Source organism: Sinocyclocheilus grahami, unplaced genomic scaffold, assembly GCF_001515645.1.
Source record: "Sinocyclocheilus grahami isolate Dianchi unplaced genomic scaffold, SAMN03320097.WGS_v1.1 scaffold91.1, whole genome shotgun sequence".
In the NCBI taxonomy this organism is placed as follows: Eukaryota; Metazoa; Chordata; class Actinopteri; order Cypriniformes; family Cyprinidae; genus Sinocyclocheilus; species Sinocyclocheilus grahami.
In genome coordinates this window covers 438,857-460,456 of record NW_015505270.1, presented here as the reverse complement: position 1 = coordinate 460,456, position 21,600 = coordinate 438,857, and the positions used below count along the sequence as shown (strand labels likewise).

Genomic DNA, 21,600 nt, shown 5'->3' with positions numbered 1-21,600 from the left:
GCTGTAATCTGCAGAAATTGTCACTGAAAAACACCCAGACTGATTTTTGAACACACAAACACAGGCAGCAGAGTGATACAAACTGTGAAAATCTCAGTGCTCTTGGAATGCTGCTAAGAACCGGAACTTAAAGGTCAGACCAGAAACTAAAGCCCCAAGTAAACTTCAGTTTTGAATGCTGAGTGTATGCATACCAAAACTTCTGATATACCAAGATGGTGCAATCGTATTACTATCAAAGGGAGAAAGTGCAATGAGGAATAAGTTTTGTCTTCTTACACGCTAAAAAATACTGGGTTGTATTTAACCCAGCATTTTTTAAGAGTGTAATAAAAGATCCAAACGCCAATTGGTAAAATCATCATATCACCGCAGCAGCCAGTAGTAATTTATATATGTAATTTAAATACGAGTGCGGCAAGCAGTTTTTGAGATTTCTGAATGTCTCTATTCAAGCAGATAGGATTTGGTCTTGAATGCCTGAAATTGCTACCCAGAGACATTGCAAATATGGCCGCCAAGTGAAAAGACTTTCCTTGAAAGGGATACGTACAGACGACATATGAACAATAAAAAATGTCATGCTTGTCCAGTGTCTGCTATTTCTTTCCAGAAGTTAAGATCAATAAACTGTCTTTACATGTGTTGCGCGTATCTCTTAACCCACTTTAAGGTGTGGTTACATTTACGTTTACTCACAAATTTCACATATGTAATCGGCATCATTTGGAATTTCACGATGGCACAGATATTTCAGCGGGTTTAAGTTCTTCATGCATACAGTAGCTGGCGTTAAAGTCACTTCTCTGTGAGTGGTCCTTCATGCTTTGGTACACTATTGAAAATAGACAATGGACATTTTTGTCTGAAACATTTCACTAATTTCAGACATAAAGGTGGCCTTAATGGTACAGTAACTTGGGCAATGCTATGGTATCGCAAATTGAAGATAGATTTCGAATGAATTCAAATATGAAGTAAGTTGAAGAGCTACACAAAAACGAACCAAATAAAAATGTACTGAAGTTGAATACTAATGCAGAAAAAAGGAAAACAAACTAAATTGTGTTTGTTACACAGAAGACCTGCATGAGAGGCCATGCGCAATGTACAGGCTTCACAGGCCAGAGACAGACACCAGAAACTAAACAGAGGGAAAATGAGCATCAGTGCTTTGACAAGAACAACATTTACTCACCAAACTCCTTCACGGTCATCCTTATCATCTTTACAAGTCTTTAAAGAATATTCCAAGTGGCATGTCTTTTATGCAACTTTAAAATGGACAAATATAAACCAGTAATTTGACATTATTTTATCAATAAGGCTGTGTACGCATATTAAGCAAATAAAAACATACATAACGATGACAGTAACCTGAGTGAGAATTAACTATTGAATTCAGCAAAAAAAAGTATTATTCAATGTGCAATCCAGGAACCATTTTTTTGTATCACATACAAATAAGGCTTCAAGAACAGGGATAAACAGGTACAAGACAAATTTTCAATTTCTGGCCTTAAATGAAAGGGCTATGGACTTCTACATACACATAAGGCAAAAGAAAAGAAAAACTGTTTAAATGTTAAAATCAGTTTTTACTAAATTACAATTGAGTTATTGTCAGCAAAACAACTCAGAAAACATGTCACATTTGAAAAATTAAACCACCTTTTGAAATGGGAATGGCCAGATCCTCCAGTTATACACCATTCTTACTCATATTAGCACATTATAGTTACCAAAAAAATGTCAAATTTGATTCTATAGCCCTCAATGGCATGTTGCTTGCTGATGGAAAATGATAATTAAAATGGTACCGAACACTTTGAAGCTTATAAAATGTAGGAATAATCTCACTTGTTTATACTCTTTTAAAAAACAAGAGAAGAACTAATATGACATACTTTCATATCACAGGGTCTGTTTTTATTGTCGACAACTGAAATGAATTAATAACACTGACAAATGTGGCTGGAAGTTTGACCTCTAAAGCAGTGGCATGTCTAATTCTCAGTACAAGTCTTGTTTTGTATGAAATTTAGTGGAGTTTAGCGCCACCCCTGCCTTGAGGTAAACATGAAATCCATGATATGGAAATGACTGGCATTACTAATAATAGATAACATTATTATCAGTGAGCCTGAAGTTCTCAAGCTCTCCTCTTAGAAAAGAAAAAACCAACACTGAAAGCTCCCCTAGAACGTAACATTTCACTCATTTAGGGTAAAAAAATGGCATTCACTAGTGGTTATGGTAAAGAATATGTGCAGGTAAAAGCGCACATACAGTCAGACATACAGCATTTAGGCACACATACTATACATACACAGTAAATTCGCAAACAGAAAATATCAGTGCATTGAACAAACAAAAAAAAGAAAAATAAAGTACAACCGTGTCAAAAATGTTCACTTCACAGTGTTACAAACCTGGCTCAGGAAAACATTGAGTCAAACTAAGTTCCGTCTCACCCTAGATTTGAAATGTTATCATCTTATACACATTTTATATAGTAGTTATACTTAGAAAATCCATTATTGCTAAATAAACAAAAAGAAAAGAAAAACTCAAAATGTACAACTGTACAGTGCTGTAGAGACTGGAATGTATTTGAGATTATCCAAGAGAACTAATGTAAACTGCAGATGGATGAGAAATGTGTAGATGGACCATGTACTTCCTGCAAAGCAAGTTATGTTTCACAGACCCTTGAGTTGGCAGGTCACCGATGTTACGCATTCAGCTAGGCTTCAATACAAAGTCCCAAAGCTTTTGTCGTTTCTACGATGTCCAACATAAGAATTCACATGTTTTGGAAAAAAAATGAACATCCACAGGGCACAGTAATATTTGAGGTAAAACAACAGCGAAGAAAAGACGAAGTGTCTGCACAAAATGCTAAACTAACTCAAAAATATGATATTTGAATAAAAATCCCTAACGACGAGTACCTTAATACTTTAAAAAGGCACCTTCTATGAAGATGGAGGACAAAAATTGAACTAGTTTGGTCTTAAGTGCATCAAAAGATCAAATTTACAACAAAGTTCCCAAGACATCATGATTCCAAGTAACTGAAAATGTAAAGAGCTTATTGTGATTGTAGGAGACACGGAACACAAAACAAAACATTTCTTTTTGGCAATTTTTTTGTTTGACCTACACTCTTAAAAATAAAGGTGCTTCACGATGCCATAGAAGAACCTTTTTGTCTAAATGGTTCCATAAAGAACCTTCAACATCAGAAGAACCTTTCTGTTTCACAAAAGGTTCTTTGTGGCGAAAGAAGGTTCTTCAGATTACAAAAAGGTAAGAAAGAGATGGTTTTTAACCTTTGACTGAATGGTTCTTTGTGGAACCAAAAATTGTTCTTCTATGGCATCGCTTGAAGAACCTTTTGAAGCACCTTTATTTTTAAGAGTGTACATATAAAAAAGCAGCAATTAAATTATACACAGCCCCATAATATTGTGCATATCTACTTTTAAAACATTAAATATCATTTGTAATGTCTATTAGGACATTGAACTGTTAAGCGATGATGACGTGCTGAGCATCAATTGAGTATTATGCCCATTTCACACTGGATGCACTAGCAGAGTGATAACAGTATCTGCGCGTATGCAGAGTGGAAACAACACATGCTCATTGTGCTTTCACACTGGCAGCTGAAATGTGGCTTGTATCCTACAAAATCAAGAACGGGATTTGTCTGTTTTAGGTGGACTCCTCTGAGCACTAGCTGCCATGCTTGTCACATGCTTTAATTTATGATGGACAGGACAGCATACTGCTATTACACTTTCCCTCTCCCACACATACCATATAGGTATAGTTTATAATAAAATGATTCCCTAACTTAAGCTACACCTATATTTTTAATCATTTAAACATGCTTTCGAGGTTTGGGCAAACAATCATTTATTTTTTCCCGCAGTGCTGAAAGTCATGACTGTGTGAAACACAGCATTCATCACTTTTATAATTTTATGGTAAATTTTTTCATTTTTCATATCAACATGTGTATTTTGGCCAAAAACGATGCATTGTTGCTTTAACTAAAATAGACTTCGCATTGCCACATCGCCTCAGTTTCCAGTGTGAATGCGCAAATCTGTTAACATGGGCGCCGGGAAAAAGATGCACTGCTAACGCTCTGCTTACGTGTGCAGTGTGAAACAGGCCTTAATTAAAGTCTTTCGGTCTTCAGAGCTGGAATGAAAGATTACTACAGTCATGTTGTGAAATAGATCGTAAATGGAAAATAATGCCTCATAGCTCGACTCATAGGGTTGGGTATCGAGAACCGGTTCCAAATTTCCAAGAACCGGGTATTCGGTAAAGCCCCGTTCACACTACAAGCGACACGCAACAGCAAAGCGACACAATCCCATTCATTTCAATGGAGAGCTGGCGATTTCCGGGCGACACGAGCGACAGCGGCCGTTGACGACCGGATGGGGCGTGTTCAAAGTTCAGAATCCATCAACTTTATGCAAATGAAGAGCGACTTTCGGGAGCGACAGCCAATAGGAAAGAAGACAATAGAGCTCATGTGATCGTTCTCCTCTCGGCGCCGTAGATAAACATACGCAATGGAAGAAAGTAGGCTCTGTTTCTCATTCATTTTTGTTTGTATGTACGGATTTAATATAGATTTAGATTATATTTAGTCTTTTGCCTCCAAAATGTTTGTACTTAGCGGCAAGAAACCTGATTCGCTGTCAAGGCAACCAGTATTGAGAACGCCCACTAGCAACCTCATCGCCAGCCCCTGGCGACAAAAGTCGCTGCTAGTGTGAACGAGGCTTAAGACACGTGCATTTCGATTCCGATTAATGATTTCAGCGTTCGCATTTTAATGTGATTTTAAACCATTTAAGCGTAAGAAGGGAAATAACTTGCACACTGCTTTGTGTGTCGCGTAGCGTAGTTCACTGAAGCGCGAGCACAGAGAACGTGTCCCGTGTCCGTTCGCAAACCGTTCCGTGTATTTCCACTGCAGAAAAGGTACTTCCGGGCCGGAACTGATTTCTCTTTCACATTTTGCAATGAATGGGCACGTGAACGTAACCAGATGAGAAAGAAAACGCATGTGTAACAGTATTTTAGATTCACGTGTGTTCGGTGTTAAAGAGACAGCAGCCTATTAAACACAACTTTAATGAGGATTAACTAATATTTTATGAAAATAAAACTATGCAGTGTTTTTAAACTTTTGATTTAAATTTCTGTACCTGAAATTTCAGTTGTATTTATTTATGTTATTGCTAATTGATTTGCTTGTTCCTATTTTATTACTGACTGTTTACTTGTCTTTAACAATATAATGTGTAAAATTTATATTAGGTCTAGTTGTTTTTGCTGTGGTATTTTTGTTACGTAAACCATACGTAAAGGCCTAAATGTTCTGTAGGCTGCTGATTTTTGCTAATGTTATTCAGCTGCATCAGAATAATTAGTTAAAAGACAGAATAAATATTTTTGACATCTAAATGTTTGCCTTTTTTTAACCATATTGGAATCGGAACTAGGAATTGTTAAGAATCGGAATTCGATAAAATTCAAACGATACCCAACCCTACTCATTATGTAACTTATGGGCCACACAGGACTGATCATTATGTTTTTCCCAATTATCCAGAGAAGAATTAGCAGGAAGACGCACTGAAGACTTTACAGATGAGTGTCGCATATTTACAACATGGTACAACTGTCTGCAATTGTTATTGTACATATATGCACTTTAGTCACGCCTATTTGGTTTACTAGGTACCTCTAGCTAAGTAACCTTACATAAAACATATTGGAGACTTCTGGTAGAGAATTTATGATGTTAAAATTTCCCTCTGTTTTATAGTCACTTCCTGTTTTTGCTTTTTAAAAATTCCATTAATGCGCATTTATCACTGTTTTATACAAATGGTGTTATTTGATTGTCGAGATTACCATAAGAAAATAAAATGCAAAATATAAATATAAAAATATCTGCAAAAGCAAATTTCCTTTGCTCCCCACATCTAAAACAAATATTCAGAGTGCATACTGTACATGTGTGTGAAATCGTATAAGAACAGAAAAAGAAAAAAGCGCAAAGAGGCTGCAAGACATACTGACTAAATGTACATGCTCGGTTGGATCAACTGGGTTTGAGACTTGAGCAGTGTTGAACGATCTGTCCTTTCCATACGTCACACATGATAAAGGACAAAAATTGGAACCCTTTTTTCTGTCCTTTTCATTTTGATGACTTTAAATAAGATACACTGCATGGCTATATAGTGAAAATATACATTCCAATGTTTATATAGAGCTATCTTAAAAATACAAATGTGCAAAAACTGTAAACAAATGAGATCCTCAGTGGTGTAGGGGAGGAGCCACAGCCAGGCCACGCCTTCACAGCCGTGTGGGCTCCTCCTCACTGTCGCTGCAATTTCCACAGCAGTCCTGCGGGGGCAGTATAGACAGATGCACAGTCAAACACAGGCATTTTCACATCAGCATTAAAAACCTCATCAAATCAAAATGTAGGTTGTCTCTTAGCTTCAGGTCATGCTAGTGTACTAATAAAAGTTGACTCAAACTTTTAGCAGATTTTTGAAAGAACACTTTTGAAAGTGCACTTTCTCTTCCTAGAAAACACATTCTAGCATTAACAGTAGTAATTTCTTGAACTGATGGTAAAACTAACGACATTATTAACTGTCTTGATATTTACTTTGAAAGTTTGAAGCTCGCAATTATGGTAAGGGGCGTGACATTTCCGACACGTGCTTGTGGTGGTCTGCCAATCACAATGTACTGGGTCAGCTGGCCAATCAGAGCAGACTGCGCTTGTCAAAGGAGGGGGCTTTGTTGAAAACGACATGTTTGAGAGAGGCGGGGCATAGAGGACCTACAATAATGTACAGTATTTGAAAAATAATGTGTTTTTTGAACATTAAAGCATGTCAACATATTCTGTTACACCAAATACACAAAATAATGATCTTTAAAATAGCATCATATGACCCCTTTAATTCTTCTTCTATTTTTAAATGTTTTTTTTTTTAAAGCACTAAGCCTTCAATGTCCAGCCCAAACTTCCTGTTTCAATAGGAAATATTTCAACACAGGAAAAAAATAGCATTTGTCAAACCATTTCATGATGTTTCTACCATTTCACAATGACAGGCATTATTTTTTGTCCGTAATACAAATTTGTATTTACATTCCGATTTAAAAAGAGTGCCTAGAGGCCCAAGTAAAACTGAGAAGCAAGGCAAAAGGCTATAAAAAATTATACATTAGTAATCAGAGTATAGTACACAAATCATTTCATGTACCTGACTAATTATACAGCAAGTAGAGGGGGAAGAAAACCTGCACACTGATATTTTATTTAATTACAAGAATCGCCTGCAAAGCTGTATACGATTTCAGTATCAAACAGGACACAAAAAGGTTCAGATACACTTTGGCTGAGCTGTTTAACAAGATGCTGACAACCTCATTTACTAATGGAACAAACAATAATGCCTTGGAGTAAAAACATTGCATATAAATAATAGAAGAATGTGAGGAAATCTCACCTGCCGGCCGAAGAGTCTCTGCAGTAAGCCCTGTTTGGGTGGGGGCGAGGGTTGACCTCTCCAGTCCAGGTCAGGGGGCACAGTGGCATCCAAATTCAAGATGTTAAGTTCTTTAAAGCACTCTGTCTCTATCATCTGAATGGATCAATAAAATAACACACTCAGAATTAAAGTCAAACTAATATAGGGAAAATTGGGGCTTGTTGTTACAGGGGCAAGTTGTGATAATCTTAGTAACTACAAAGGTTTGAAAACCCTCTTAAATTAGCTTTTTTTTAAAACTGTTTTGTTATTTGAAATAACTGATTAAATCACATTGTCATAACTCGATCTTCTGATAAAACAACTGACTTTTCTCTGGTGATGTATGCCAGGCTTCTCGAATCATTTAGTCTGCTTACAATCATCAAATTCTCACAATTAACTGCAATTTCGTATTCAGATCTACTTTACAATATGGATGAAAAGTTTCATTGTGACTTTAAATTCATCCAACTTAAAGCAACACCACAACAGCTATACACATTTAGACCGTAGTCTTTACTTTCAGCCATTGTGTCGCTTTTCTTTCTGATTTCTAGGTGATCCTGTTCCTTTTATTTTGCAAGAATGCATCTTATGTAAAGGTAACAAACACATCAGAGCAGGGTCTGGTTAACCTAAAACCAGACTAACTATACAAGCCAGTCAATTTCATAATGACAACATTGCATGCATGTCAAGAGAAAATATCACATATTTGCATTAACTGAAGTCTGTTTGTACACATTATCAAAGTCAATGTTAATTTCATTTTTATTGCATGCTGGTCATAAATCATCAATCAAGGTTCCGAGTAGAGTTTATTCTGGGTAGTGACCTGACCTCATTTTGCCAGGGGATGGGAACGTTTCCTGTGGATACTTTGCTGTAGAAGGAGTCATCTTTGGGCTCTAGCTCCACCCCTTTCACTGTGGAGAACTGTTCAATGTCCAACACATCCTTACAGTAGATGGCCTGAGGCTGAGACAGACATAAAAGCATGTCATGCTACGCACTCGGTGCGTTCATGAGACGAGAAGTGATGTCTGATTCATGAACAAATCATTTGCAAGTCACACTCTGATCCGACTTTTGTTCTCTTTACATAAAGGTGTTGTGTCATTAAAAACAAACAAACAAACACACACAAAAAAAACAACTTTTATGATACTTTCAAGTAGTTTTGCTTTGTTTTTGAAGCTTGAAAGTTCCATTTCCCATTTACTAAGGAAATGAAAGGAAAGCGCGACTGGCATATTATTCAAAATTTCTATGCTCCAAGAACAGTGGCGGCGCTAGGGAGGGCTTGACGGGGCTATAGCCCCATCAGAAACTTGCTCAGCCCCGGCACAGCCCCCCCAAGGATTTCCTAACGATGTTCCTGTTTTTTGGTGTCACTTTCATTAACACTGAAAAATAAACATTAAAAACCTAAAAAAAAGGGCCTAATATGTGGCCTATAAACAATTGATATTATGGGGGAGGGGTCAAGCAACGCGCAAACTGTGCGCAAGAGTTATGCCGGTGAAAGTAAAAAAACTGACAGAGCTTTCTAACACTGCATTAATGGCGCATATTCTCTGAGAGACAACGAGAGACGAAACGACTTCAACATATGCTGATAACGGTATATAATTGTACTGAATTATTCCCTAATATTGGCCCGTATAGTGAAAAACATGAGAAGAAACATGTTTCGCGTTAAACAGGTTGTTTTTGAAAATCGGTGTACGAAATAAAGCTGCTCTTAATTTTCATTGATGACTGTAGTGTTAATAATTTTAATTATAGGTCTATAATTCATTATATAAATTATTAGACTTGTTTAAAAAAACTTTTAAAAAACATTTTCAATGAGGAGTAAGGTAATAGCCTAAACTTTAATTATCCTCACAGCGCGTCATGCGGTGATGCGCTATGAAATTATTGTGGGGCAATAATTTCATGTAATTTAATAATAAAAGTAACCTAATAATAATAATAAGAAGCATGTAACAGGCCTACATTAATTGGAAATGCTAAATCCTCTTAATATTGCTAATTTTTGATGCTTTTGACAATATCTATGGCTATCGTCGACACATGATACGACACATCTCAGCACGGGGAGGTTATCGTGGGGCCCCTCCGCTATGCCACTGAGTGGAAATAGTTGTATGAATTGTCGGCACTTTATCTATTGTAAAAAAAAAATGGTTAGAATGTACCATGTTTTCCTGCCAGTTGTCATTGAGAGTGACTGACACTTGATGGTCAGAACAAATGACTAAATGGATGTGTAAAATAAATAAATGAATAAAATAAAACAATAAAAAAAGGAAAAAAAAATCCCTACTTTCTCTCTTTTCTATGTGCGTTCATAAATTGTATTAATTTGTAAGTGTCATATTTGGCAGTTGGCATTAGAAGTTATATTACTAATAACAGTGGCATAGGAGAAGTTTATACCACAGAGATTTTTTTTTTAAATGTTTCGAAGCTGCTGTATGGCAAGGTGGCTGAATTTGCATGCTATTTAGATAGCTGAAGCTTATAGGCGTTCATTACTTTCACTCAATTTATTTCGTTTTTTAGCACACCCTCTGAACTGATTAGCCCCCCCTTAGCACCCCTAACAAAAAAATCCTGGAGCCGCCACTGTCCAAGTTTGAATGGGTTTGGAACCAAATGAGGGTGATTATTAAAAAAAAAAAAAAGGCAGACTTTTCTTTTTTGGGTGAAAAAACGTTATTTAAATGGTGAATGAGGAATAGTAATAACAATAGAGTCATTCTGTGTTAACTCAACCAGAGGTCCCCGGTTCAAATTTTTCTGAAGAAAGATAAACATTTATAGTGATGAAAGCCAAAATATTAAATGTTAAATTTACTGAGTAATCCACTATTTTGTAGAGGGTGGTCAAAATGTAAATTTTCACTTGAGATTCGGAGCCAAATTACAGGAGGGTAAAAATTAGATGACTTTAGAAAGATGGCAGCATTATGATGTTATTTTTACACAGAGATAGTATATACCAGTTGTGACCATTGAAAAATGGGAAAAAAAACACTTTTCTCCAAAGTTTGAATGCCTGTAACTCAAGAAGTATTTAAGATATCTTAAGGCCATTTTTAGATTTTGGGTCTTAAGAAACTTTCCTTTTGGCATTTTAATTCTTAATGTCCTGTATGGTTCAGTTCCAGAGATATTGGGATCTAAATATGGCTCCCAAAGGCACCATGTCCAGATTGTTTAATATTACCCATTTCAGTGGTCGAAAACCAAATGTTGATCACTTTGTGTACAGCTGATATTTAATTTATTTAAAGGGGAATGTCTGAAAAATATTGAAACTAGAAATATATATCGTCTCTATCAAAACAATTGCATAGAACATAAATGTTTGAGTGCCATAAATATTATTTTTCCAAAGTGTCCGTAACTCAAGTAGTATTAAAAATATCTCAGTATCATTTTAAATTCTGGTTCTTAATAAACTTTTCTTTTGTAATTCATTTTTAAGGCCATATACTGTTCAATACCAGAAATATGGGGAGCCCAATGTGACTCAATGTCCAATTTGTTGAATTTTACCCATTTTCACTGGTTGAAAACCAAATGTGGTCACTTTGCATACAGCTGATACTATTTGTATTTCAAGAATAATGTCTGAAGAACAAATAATATTAAAAAGTATCTTGTTTTTCTCTATCAAGACAATTGCATAGAACATATTTAGTCCCAAAAATGTCCTTTCCCCCCCCCAAAGTCTGCATGCCTGTTACTCAAAAAGTATTAAAGATCTTAATATGATTTAGATTCTGGTCCCTAAGAAACTTTTCTTTTAAAATATTTATGCCCTATATGGTTTAGTCCCTGAGATATGGGGAGCCTAATACGACTCAATGTCCAAACTGTTGAATCCTACCCATTTTCAATAACCCAGGGTTTAGGAATGTACAGTGTGACACGTCAGATTATGAATAACCAGAATTAATCGCTAACTCCGGGTAAAATATGAACAGAGTGAAATGTAAAATAAGATTACCCAGGATCCCATTAACCTGGGGTTTATAATAACCCAGTGTTAATTATTTCAAGTGTGAGATACCTTAAATGTTTCCAAGTTTGGTATACTATCAGTGATTCCTCCAAATTTGCCCCTTAGCAGTAGATACTACTTGATCAATGACTATGCTTCACATGTTATAACAATAAAAAAGAAAAGGAAATTCCAATACTTAATCCAGGTGAGGCCAATCTTGTTATTTCAGAAGCTGTTAAAATGAACAAAATCCCTTAATTCAAATATCACTGAAACTGATTCAAATATAGAATCTTATGAATAGACTACTGAGAACAAGGGAATGTGCCTCAACTTGCCCATTTCAGTGTATTTTAGGTACGATTAAAAATAAAACCTGTCAATTAGACAAGGGAAAAAACAGGTATAACACTAGACATTCTGTCCCCCCCACTTTTGAAATGATGGCTACGCCCCTGGGTGGCTGACTAAATACTTTTTTGCCCCACTGTATATGTTCTATGCAATTGTTTTGTTTGTTTATATAGCACATTTAATGCAACCACTGTTGCCCAAAGTGCTTCACAATCACTAACACAAACGCATAAATAATATAAAACCACAAAATATAAAAGACATGCAGAGAGCGACACACAGAGTCATAGCTAAAGTAAACAATCAAAACACCCCATCATGTAGATGCCCAAAATCTGTAAAAGATGTGCTTTTAACAAGGCCAAAGTGACCAACATTTGGTTTTCAACCAATGAAATTGGGTAAAATTAAACAAATTGGACATTGAGTCACATTGGGCTCCCCATATCTCTGGTATGGTGTATCTGGTATTGTTATATTGAACAATATAAGGTCTTAAAAATTAAGATTACAAATGAAAATGTATTATGGACCAGAATTTAAAATGATAATGAGATATTTTTAATACTTCTTGAGTTACAGGCATGCAACTTTGTAGAAAAAAACTTGTGCTGCCAAGTGCTTTTTCCCATTTTACAATGGTCACCACTGGCATATACTGCAACAAAGATAGCTAACGTCAACAGATTTTACTAGTAAAATAGCAGATTACTCAGTAAATATACATCTGTGTCATTTAATATTTTTAATACATTCAAGTTTATCTTTCTTCCGAAAAAAATCTTGACAAAATAAAAAATTTGAAATGGGGAAATTTCTGAAATTTGGTTGATTTGACACGGAATGACCCAATAGTAGTTGTGTTTGATATTCCCAATAAAATTAAGAGTCTCAGAAGATACTTGCATCTGGAATAAAGGGCGCTTCGAGCATGCCAGCTGCAAGTCGTTTGAAGTTGATGGAACGAAAAATAGCGTGGGCTTTCACCTCTGATGCTCCATCCCCCTGACAGCCAAGCCTCTCACTAGAGTCTTTGGCTAGCAGCTAAGGGGAAAAAAAACAAAACAAACAAAACATTCTTCATTAATATGCCACTTGCTGAAACAAATCATCTTTGACACTTTTTTGACAACTGTTAAGATGTTTAAAATCGATTTATTTGTTTTAATACCATATTAACATCATAGGATATAATTACAGAAAAAAATAGAAAAAATACAATATATAATTAAGTTTCTTACAACAACAACTATATAAAATATTTCCTTTCCACACAAAAATGAAAACTCTGTCATCATTTGCTTACCCTCATGCTGTTCCAAACATGTGAGAAATTTTTTTTTTAACCAAACAGTTTCGGTTCCTATTGACTTCAATTGTATGGACACAAATGATAAAATTATGACAGAATTTTCATTTTTGTGTGAACTATCCCATTAAGATGGTCAAAATGTGTTCTGCAAGCATTTCAGAACAATACAGCCAACTAAAATTGTAACATTGCTGATGTTTTCATTTTGCACATTTCAAATGTGAACAGAAAAAAAATGGGGATTTTCGAAGAAATACTGATGTATGTGTTTAATTGCTATTATTTATTATTTAGATCAGTAAATCGGCATAGCTTGTAATCAATAATTGGATTATATAATGAATAATTGTTTGGATACTAACCATTTTACAGAGTGATTTGGCATCCTCTGAGAACTTGCTGGAATATTCTTCCTCCACCTCTTTCACTAGCCGCTCCACATCCTCTCGCTTAATTTTTTTCTTGCGTTGCTGAAAGGGCGACTGACCTTCGATCATCTCATAGAGGAGACAGCCGAGAGCCCACCAGTCTGGACTGAATGTGTAACGCTCATTCTTCACCACCTCTGGGGCTGATGGGGCACAAACATATTCAGGTTACACTGATTGATCCAGCTGCTGCTGATATTGTTTAGATGTTAATAAAGGCAGATACATACCCATGTACCCCACAGTTCCCACCCGGCCTTTGATTGTCTGACCTTCTGGTATATGCACAGCCAGGCCCAGGTCTGATATACGTATATGACCTGAGGAGAAACATCACAGCTCTGTTAAATTAGACTTTCCATAAGCAAGCTTAAATGATGTCTGTCAGTGGTTTGACACACTAGATATCTTTAAAAGCTTCTTAGTGCATTTACAATAACTAGTTTTTATTAGTTTTACTAATAACTTCATATTACAAGTTATATGTAAACAAACAAACAAAAGAAAAAGCCTTTTGTTTTGTAATTTCATATGCCAAAATTATATAATATATTTGAATTATCTTAATTTGAAAGATTTTCAATTAACGCAAGGGTTCCCACACTTCAGTCATTTAATTTCTATGATTTTTCCATGATTTCTCCAGTGGTTTGTGACAACCTAATAATGATTTATTATTATAATTCTGCTGAGCTCAAACTCAAATTTATATTATAAATATATAAAAAAAATCCCTGCTATTTCTAGGTGTCCATGAATGTGGGAACCCTGCAGCATGTCATGTAATTAATTTGATTTTTTAAAATGTAATTTATTAACAGCCCTAGTTTAATTAACTTACACATACAGCTGACAGTATGTTATAAATGTGGATGCTGAATTTTATGGCTCAAAAACAATATTACATACTCTACCCCCTCTTGTGGCAAACACAAGTGCTACAGTTTAGAATGTGACATTCCATGTGGCATTGCTTTTAAGAAATTTGTCATACCGTTACCATTACAATAACCACCGAGTTTGATTAGCAATCACAAAGAAAATATTGGTTGCTAACCATGATCGTCCAGTAGTATATTTTCTGGCTTCAAATCCCTGACAGAAGATAAACAGAGAAAGCAGGTCAGTCAACAATCAAAATTACACACACACACAAAAAAAAACTGCATTTGAAACAAAATCAGTATTTTCATTTTCTTGCATACAATCCCTTGTAAACCAAAATTCAGTTGAATCTTTTCACCTGTATACTATCCTCTCCCGATGGAGGTCTTCTAACCCGCAGCAGATCTCAGCAGCATAAAACACGGCTCTCTTCTCATCAAAACCTGCCTCTCCCATGTGGTATATATGGAACTTCAGGTCCCCTCCGTTCATAAGTGTGAGCACCAAACACAGGGCGTCTTTCGTCTCATATGCATACGCGAGACACACCTCCATAGGAAAACAGAAAGGTACATTGGTTCAGTTACAAAACAGAATTCCCATATTTGATACAGCCTGCGTGGGAAAGTGTCTAAAAATGGAGGATAAATTAAGAGAAAATCCTGAGAATAACCGCCAAAGAAAACAACTAAAAATAGCATGCTCGTGGTCAGGCCTTTGGATACACAAACTCCCAATACAAAGTTATTATTTCATCAAACTAGGGGTTACCATCAGATGTTCAGGTTTTGAAAGACTGCTGGAGATCCTCTTTTCAATTTTATATTTAAAAAAAAAAAAAAAAAATTTCGGCTTCTGTTTTTAAATATAATGTAGGATTCTGAATGTAAACATTAAATAGAGACAATAGTAAAACTACAATTTCTCTACATCAGATCTCCATGCCTTACTCTGTGTAAATTTTAAGATCCAGAATGAGCACAGAGATGTGATTCAGATGTTCAGAGCACTTCAGATGCTTACAACAAACCGACTGTTGACTTTCTCCAGAATCTGCTTCTCGTTCAGGGCCATGGACTCTCCTTTCCTCTTTTTGATACGTTTCTTCTCCAGCTTTTTGCAGGCGTACATCTTCCCTGTGGCCCGCACCTGGCATGCACAGACCTTGGGTGCAAAAAAATAAATAAAAACACAGTGGGAGAATTGAGGGGCACATTTATTTGTAACTTTGTTACATGAAATACTCATTTATGTGCAAGAAAGCATTATGTTAATTGTCATACAAATGTGACGAGGCTGCACTACCCAGTATACAAAGAGATATTTCATGTAATTTTTGGGAATAGAAGGGTCAATTTTAATTTTTTTTTTATTTTCGATCAGTTTGGCAATTGTTTTTGGTTTGGTGGGATTCATTATCTTGCTCTTTGAAGGGTGAATTGCAAATGTATGGGTCACATTCCACCCCAAAATAATTAAATACATATGTATTTTGCATTGTGACATTTTTATTATAATTACACAATTAGTTTTTGTTGTGATTCTTATGGTCACTGAGAAATCAGTGTAAAAAATGTACTATAAATATAAAATTCAATAATTAAAAAAACTGTCAATACAACTACTATTATGAAAAAATATCGAAATAAAGCTATTTTTGCATTAGTTTTATGACAGTTTTTATTTCATTTCATCAATTATGACTCTGACATGTTCCTTACAGGGATTCATCTAAAAGGACCTTCCACGGGGCAACAGGGAGTAATAAAAAAACTCTGAATGAGACTTGCATTCTCTATATCTGCCAACACTGAATGGCAGTGTGTATGATAATCTGAGGGATTTATGTCAGATAGCATAACAAAAATAGGATAATAGCCTTATGAACCCTGGAATGGACAGATAGCGTTTGATTTAGTGGCATTCCAGATAATAACTAATAACGTCTTGATATGTTTCAGCCATAAGCAGAGCAATGCTTAATCATTTCAGACTCACCTCACCAAAGCCTCCCTTTCCCAAAACCCTATACTGACGGAATGTGTTTTTTGTGACTGGCTGTCTGTCGAGGAGAGGAAGAGAATAATAAACAAAAGTTACATTTCATAAGAACGAACATGACCCTGTCTTATTTATCACATATAGTAGAATAACTTCCTGTTGCCTTCACAAGTAGCTTATATCTCAAGATACACTGACGCACAATGTTAAAAGGCATGGCTTTAATCTAATTAATACATTGTTTTCATATTCCGTAAATGGCTAGTGTACTAGGCCCTCTTAATGTGTACATGAGAATGAAAGTATTTATTCCGGCATATCATGTTCTTCCCTGTAAAAGGTCTGGATGGGAATTGTCCAGGCCTGGTTTAGACTTTCAGTCAGAGGACATTTTTATGACTAAAAGTAAATAAATAGTAAGTTCAGAGTTCACATCTGGTATGTATAAGCTTAGCTTCAAAAATAAATCATGGCACCCAAAGGAATAATTAGACTACTTGGCGGTGAAGAAAAACTTCTTAGTTACATATAATTTCTCCCATTTAACATGCTCAGGAGAATTCAGAACTACAGAAAGTCACTGAGTTTGTACATTATAAACAAAACCAAAAAGTTCAAAAAGTGTTCAGGCGCCGTTTATACCTCTCAAGCCATTTCCACTGTAAGAAGCGACTGTAGTACATACTATCGAGGTAGTCTGCGAAGGGGGCCATGCTCAGGAAGTCATGGATCAATCTACAAGAGAACATTGAGATAAAGTGTTACTAGTCTGCACAGTGAAAACAAAATCTCACTCTCATATCCTGATTTAATTAATTGGTTTGCATGAAAATGCTCAATTTCATTTCACTCAGAAAAATGTTGCTACAATGCCATGTTTTTGTTAGACAGTGGAAGCATAGTAGTATCTACTAGTGCCATCTAATGGGATAATTAGAGTGTTTCCTGTCTGAAAGACTCACTTGGTGCACTCCATGAAGAGCTCTTTACATGCCTCCTGTTGCAAGCATTCTGCACACTTAGTCACCATCTCCTCTGTTACTTCAGGAACATAGTCCTTTGACTGCAAATGGAAGAATTAGAACATATATCCTTTAAACACAAATAAATGCCCACATGCTCATGAATTACACTATGAACAAAACTACGAAAAAAACAAAAAACAACTGCATTTAGATTATGATATAAATATTACATAAATATATTTGCAACAAACTCTAAAATAACCTTTGAGTTGAGGTACTTGTCTAGGAGTTCCTGTCCACATTCCTTCCTCTTCTCATCTGGCGTTACTTCATACTCTGCCTGAAATGATGGAGAACAATTAGCTATATTTGTGATATCTGCATTCTTCATTATTAATAAACTAATGAAGATTTTACAATAATTATCAGCACAGGTTCAATTTTAGTGAAGCTTTATTGTTTAGTTTACAGAGTGCTCAGTGTCATATCTGTAACTGCAGGCATTGATTACAAAAAACAAAACAGAACAAGATTGATTCCATAATCCATTCCGACTGGAATGACATTAAGAAACAGAAAAAAACTGAGACAGACTAAATTCAGAAGAACTGTGGCAATGTCTCCAAGTCACTTCAAGAAACCTACCTGCAAAGCAACCTGAAAAACTATGCGCAAGTGTACCTAGAACAAAAGCTGTTTTAAACACAAAGAGTGGTCACATCAAATGTTGATTTCATTTAGTTAATAGAAGTTAATTGATAAGCAATCTATTTATAACATTATTTTTGAAAGTATCCTCACTTTACAGCATTTTTACTGTAAGTGCCTAGTACTTCACAGTACGGTAGCTTTGTAGGTATGTTTCTTGAAGCATCTTGGAGACACTGCCACATTTCTTCTGGATTTAGTCTCAGTTTTTTTTCTGTTTCTTCATGTAAATCAAAGACGGACTGGACGATAGTAAGCTCGGATCTCTGTGTGGAGCACTGGCTGTTGTCAGACTCTTTGTGCATACAAAAATCTCACAGAATTATTACAATTAATGGCAAAAGGAATGTTTGGAAATGTAAACTGATATTTCCTACTGACACACTACAGGAAAAGATAGAAATAACTGACTTAAAATTTTTTTTTTTTTTTTGAAAATACTAGTGGCCTAAGACTTTTGCACAGTAGTGTATATGAGGGGACATTTCTACAAAGACGTATTTTCTGCAACACTGAAGGCTTAATTACTTGTCTTGATAATTTTCATACATGCAACTGACTGTGGCCTCAGTCTACGAAAAACGTATAGATATTGAAGGAGGGACCAGATTTTGACTTGGGCCAGCAAGCAACCACTGTAGCAATCACATAGCAATGCGCTGGCAACTACCCACAACACCCTAGAACAGTGGCAGAGACATGCACCACTCATATTTGCTTTAGAATACATGGTTTTACATTCACTTTTGTTTACAAAACTTCAAAAAAATAGAGTTTCTCCACTGAACATGCAGCATCAAGTTCATTAAAGGTGGAGCAAACACCAGCAAGTTTTTCACATGGGCGTGGGCATGTAAGTGTAAGATGATATGCACGTTGTGATGTTTATGTTTTAGCTTGCAGGAACAGAGTAAGCAGTACTCTGCATTCCATATCTGAAATGGTATGCCACGTCAAAATATTTACGAATGGTAGATTTGCCTTGAAATGCAGGATTTTAAAGGGCAGAACTGATCTCAAATCAGTGGTTTGAGATGCTTAGCAGAGGGTCTGGTACCCTCTGTTTGAATGTGATTTTATCACCAAGGCCACTGTGCCAAGCTATTAAGTTATGGGTGGGTCAAGAAATTCAGACATTTCTTCTAAGCTAGACTTGCTGGTGGGCATTCACTCAAGGTAGAAGCAGTACTGTAGATGTGACCCCAGAATTCCTGTACAGAGCTGGGTCACCCAACTTCTGAATAGTGTGGAGGCAGAGAAACACATAGAAGTAGACAATGAAGCAGACGCAGAAGATATTCTTATGAACTGTATTAGTGGTAAAATGAATGTCAGAAGAAAATCTATGATTGCTTTGATTCAAAAGACATTTGCTCTGTTCCAAATCTTTATGAGCGACCACTGTCTACATAGGCAGCTGCCTTGTTAGGCAGCAGACTAGGGATGCACCGAATGTTCGGCAACCTAAATTATTCGGCTGAAAATAGCAAAAAAAGCTATTTCGGTGTTCGGCTGAATAAGCTAAAAGACCAAATAAATTGTACCGAACAATGACGTGACGCGATCACTGATCATTTTTTATGAATTTTTACAAGGCATGATGTGACAATGCAATATGTGCAACATATTCGTAATGAAACTCATTTATAAATCTGCTGTTGTCAACAAAAAGAAGTATTGAGGTCTTCCTGTGCGTTTCCGCCAAAATAAAAGTTGAGAAAAAGCAAGAACACCATCAACATTCATCATCAACGTTACTATTGTAATTTTACTTTGTTCTGTAAAATAAAATAAAAAGTAAGATAATTATAATGATAATAATAATTACAACAGCTCTATTAAAGGGGTCATATGATGCGATTTCAATTTTTCCTTTCTCTTTGGAGTGTTACAAGCTCTTGGTGCATAAAGAAGATCTGTAAAGTTGCAAAGACTAAAGTCTCAAATCCAAAGAGATATTCTTTATAAAAGTTAAGAGTCAACCACACCCTCCTAAAATGGCTCATTCTAACGCACCCCCACATGTCTACGTCACGATGTGAGAAGATTTGCAGAACGCCGCCCAAATGTTCACGCAAAGAAAGAAGGCGTAACTTTGATGAATGCGGCTAAAGTAAACAGTCTCTCTGAGAGCAGCTCGGAAGAGAGGTCTACAAAATGATACAAAAACGGCTTGATCTGAAAAGAGCTGTTTTTGACAGGGTAAAAAGTTGTTTTTTACACTACCACTGAGAAATTTTAACCAAACTATGTTACAGACTTTTCATTAAGACCCTAAAGAATCATATCAACTTGTGGAAAATGGGCATCCTATGACCCCTTTAAGTTGTATTTACAACACAATGTTCCAGAACAGTTCAACCCAAATATTCAGATGTGTACTGCGCATTTTATGGAGGATGGATGAGGACTGTTTCCTGAAACAATAGCCTAATGCATCTGTGGCACAAAGACGGTTTCTATAAAGTTGGGCAGTTCCAACTTTGCAAGGACAGTCTGGCTCTTCTAACTCACAGCCTGTTTAACGTTTTTATATTTAAATAATTTGCCAATGATGATTCAAATGCGAGTTTTGAGCAGTGTAGTGTAGGCTTGTTGTTTCTCCGATCACAAATGCAGACATGGTTTTATGTTTACGCAGCGCGATACACGCAACGCGTAAAAAGACAGTACAAGTCATTATAATCAGTAATTATGTCCCCACTGGATGCAACAAATGCCTCGTTTGTAATGGGTTTTATTGGTTTTGTCTCATCTAGTGATGTCCGGATCGCGAACGAATCGTTCTATTTAACCGGATCTTCTTAGTGAACCAGTCGAACCAGTTCACCAAATCGATCTGAATCGTTTGAAACGGTTCGCGTCTCCAGTACGCACTAATCCACAAGTTATTCAGTTTATAAACGTGCCTGACACTCCCTCTGACGCGAAATAAACCAATATCCCCGAGTTATTCAGTTACTACTAACAGTACATTGACCGAACTGTTAAAAGAGAACCAATGATGGGATGTGCACGAGCAGAGCAGCTGGACACGGCATCAAAGTATGTTAAGGGGCGTAACATTTCCGTCACACGCTTGAGGCATTCGGCCAATCACAACGCACTGGATAGCTGGCCAATCAGAGCACACCTCGCTTTTTTAGAACGATGAGCTTTGTAAAAATCTATGCGCTTTAGAAAGGCGGGGCATAGAGGAGAAACAATAATGTACATTATTTGGAAAATAATGTGTTTTTTTAACCTTAAACTGCATAAACGCATTGCATTACACCAAATACACAACATAATGTTCTTTTTAGCAACGTCATATGACCCCTTTAAA

The 21,600-nt window shown here is 36.1% G+C and overlaps 1 protein-coding gene across 1 annotated transcript in view; it reads right to left on the bottom strand.

Moving 5' to 3' along the window:
• Positions 1–5,286: 5,286 nt before the first annotated feature.
• Positions 5,287–21,600, bottom strand: part of LOC107587195 (G protein-coupled receptor kinase 6-like) — a 54,564-nt gene continuing 38,250 nt past the window's right edge. The window contains exons 4-16 of the mRNA XM_016274861.1: positions 17,830–17,907; positions 17,565–17,665; positions 17,245–17,337; positions 16,600–16,663; positions 15,625–15,765; positions 14,960–15,150; positions 14,774–14,811; positions 13,947–14,036; positions 13,651–13,859; positions 12,883–13,020; positions 8,442–8,579; positions 7,578–7,712; positions 5,287–6,453 (exon numbers count right to left, since the gene is read on the bottom strand). Of these exons, the coding sequence (XP_016130347.1) occupies positions 6,403–6,453; positions 7,578–7,712; positions 8,442–8,579; positions 12,883–13,020; positions 13,651–13,859; positions 13,947–14,036; positions 14,774–14,811; positions 14,960–15,150; positions 15,625–15,765; positions 16,600–16,663; positions 17,245–17,337; positions 17,565–17,665; positions 17,830–17,907 (1,467 nt within the window). The 3' untranslated portion in view covers positions 5,287–6,402. The remainder of the gene's footprint in view (positions 6,454–7,577; positions 7,713–8,441; positions 8,580–12,882; positions 13,021–13,650; positions 13,860–13,946; positions 14,037–14,773; positions 14,812–14,959; positions 15,151–15,624; positions 15,766–16,599; positions 16,664–17,244; positions 17,338–17,564; positions 17,666–17,829; positions 17,908–21,600) is intronic.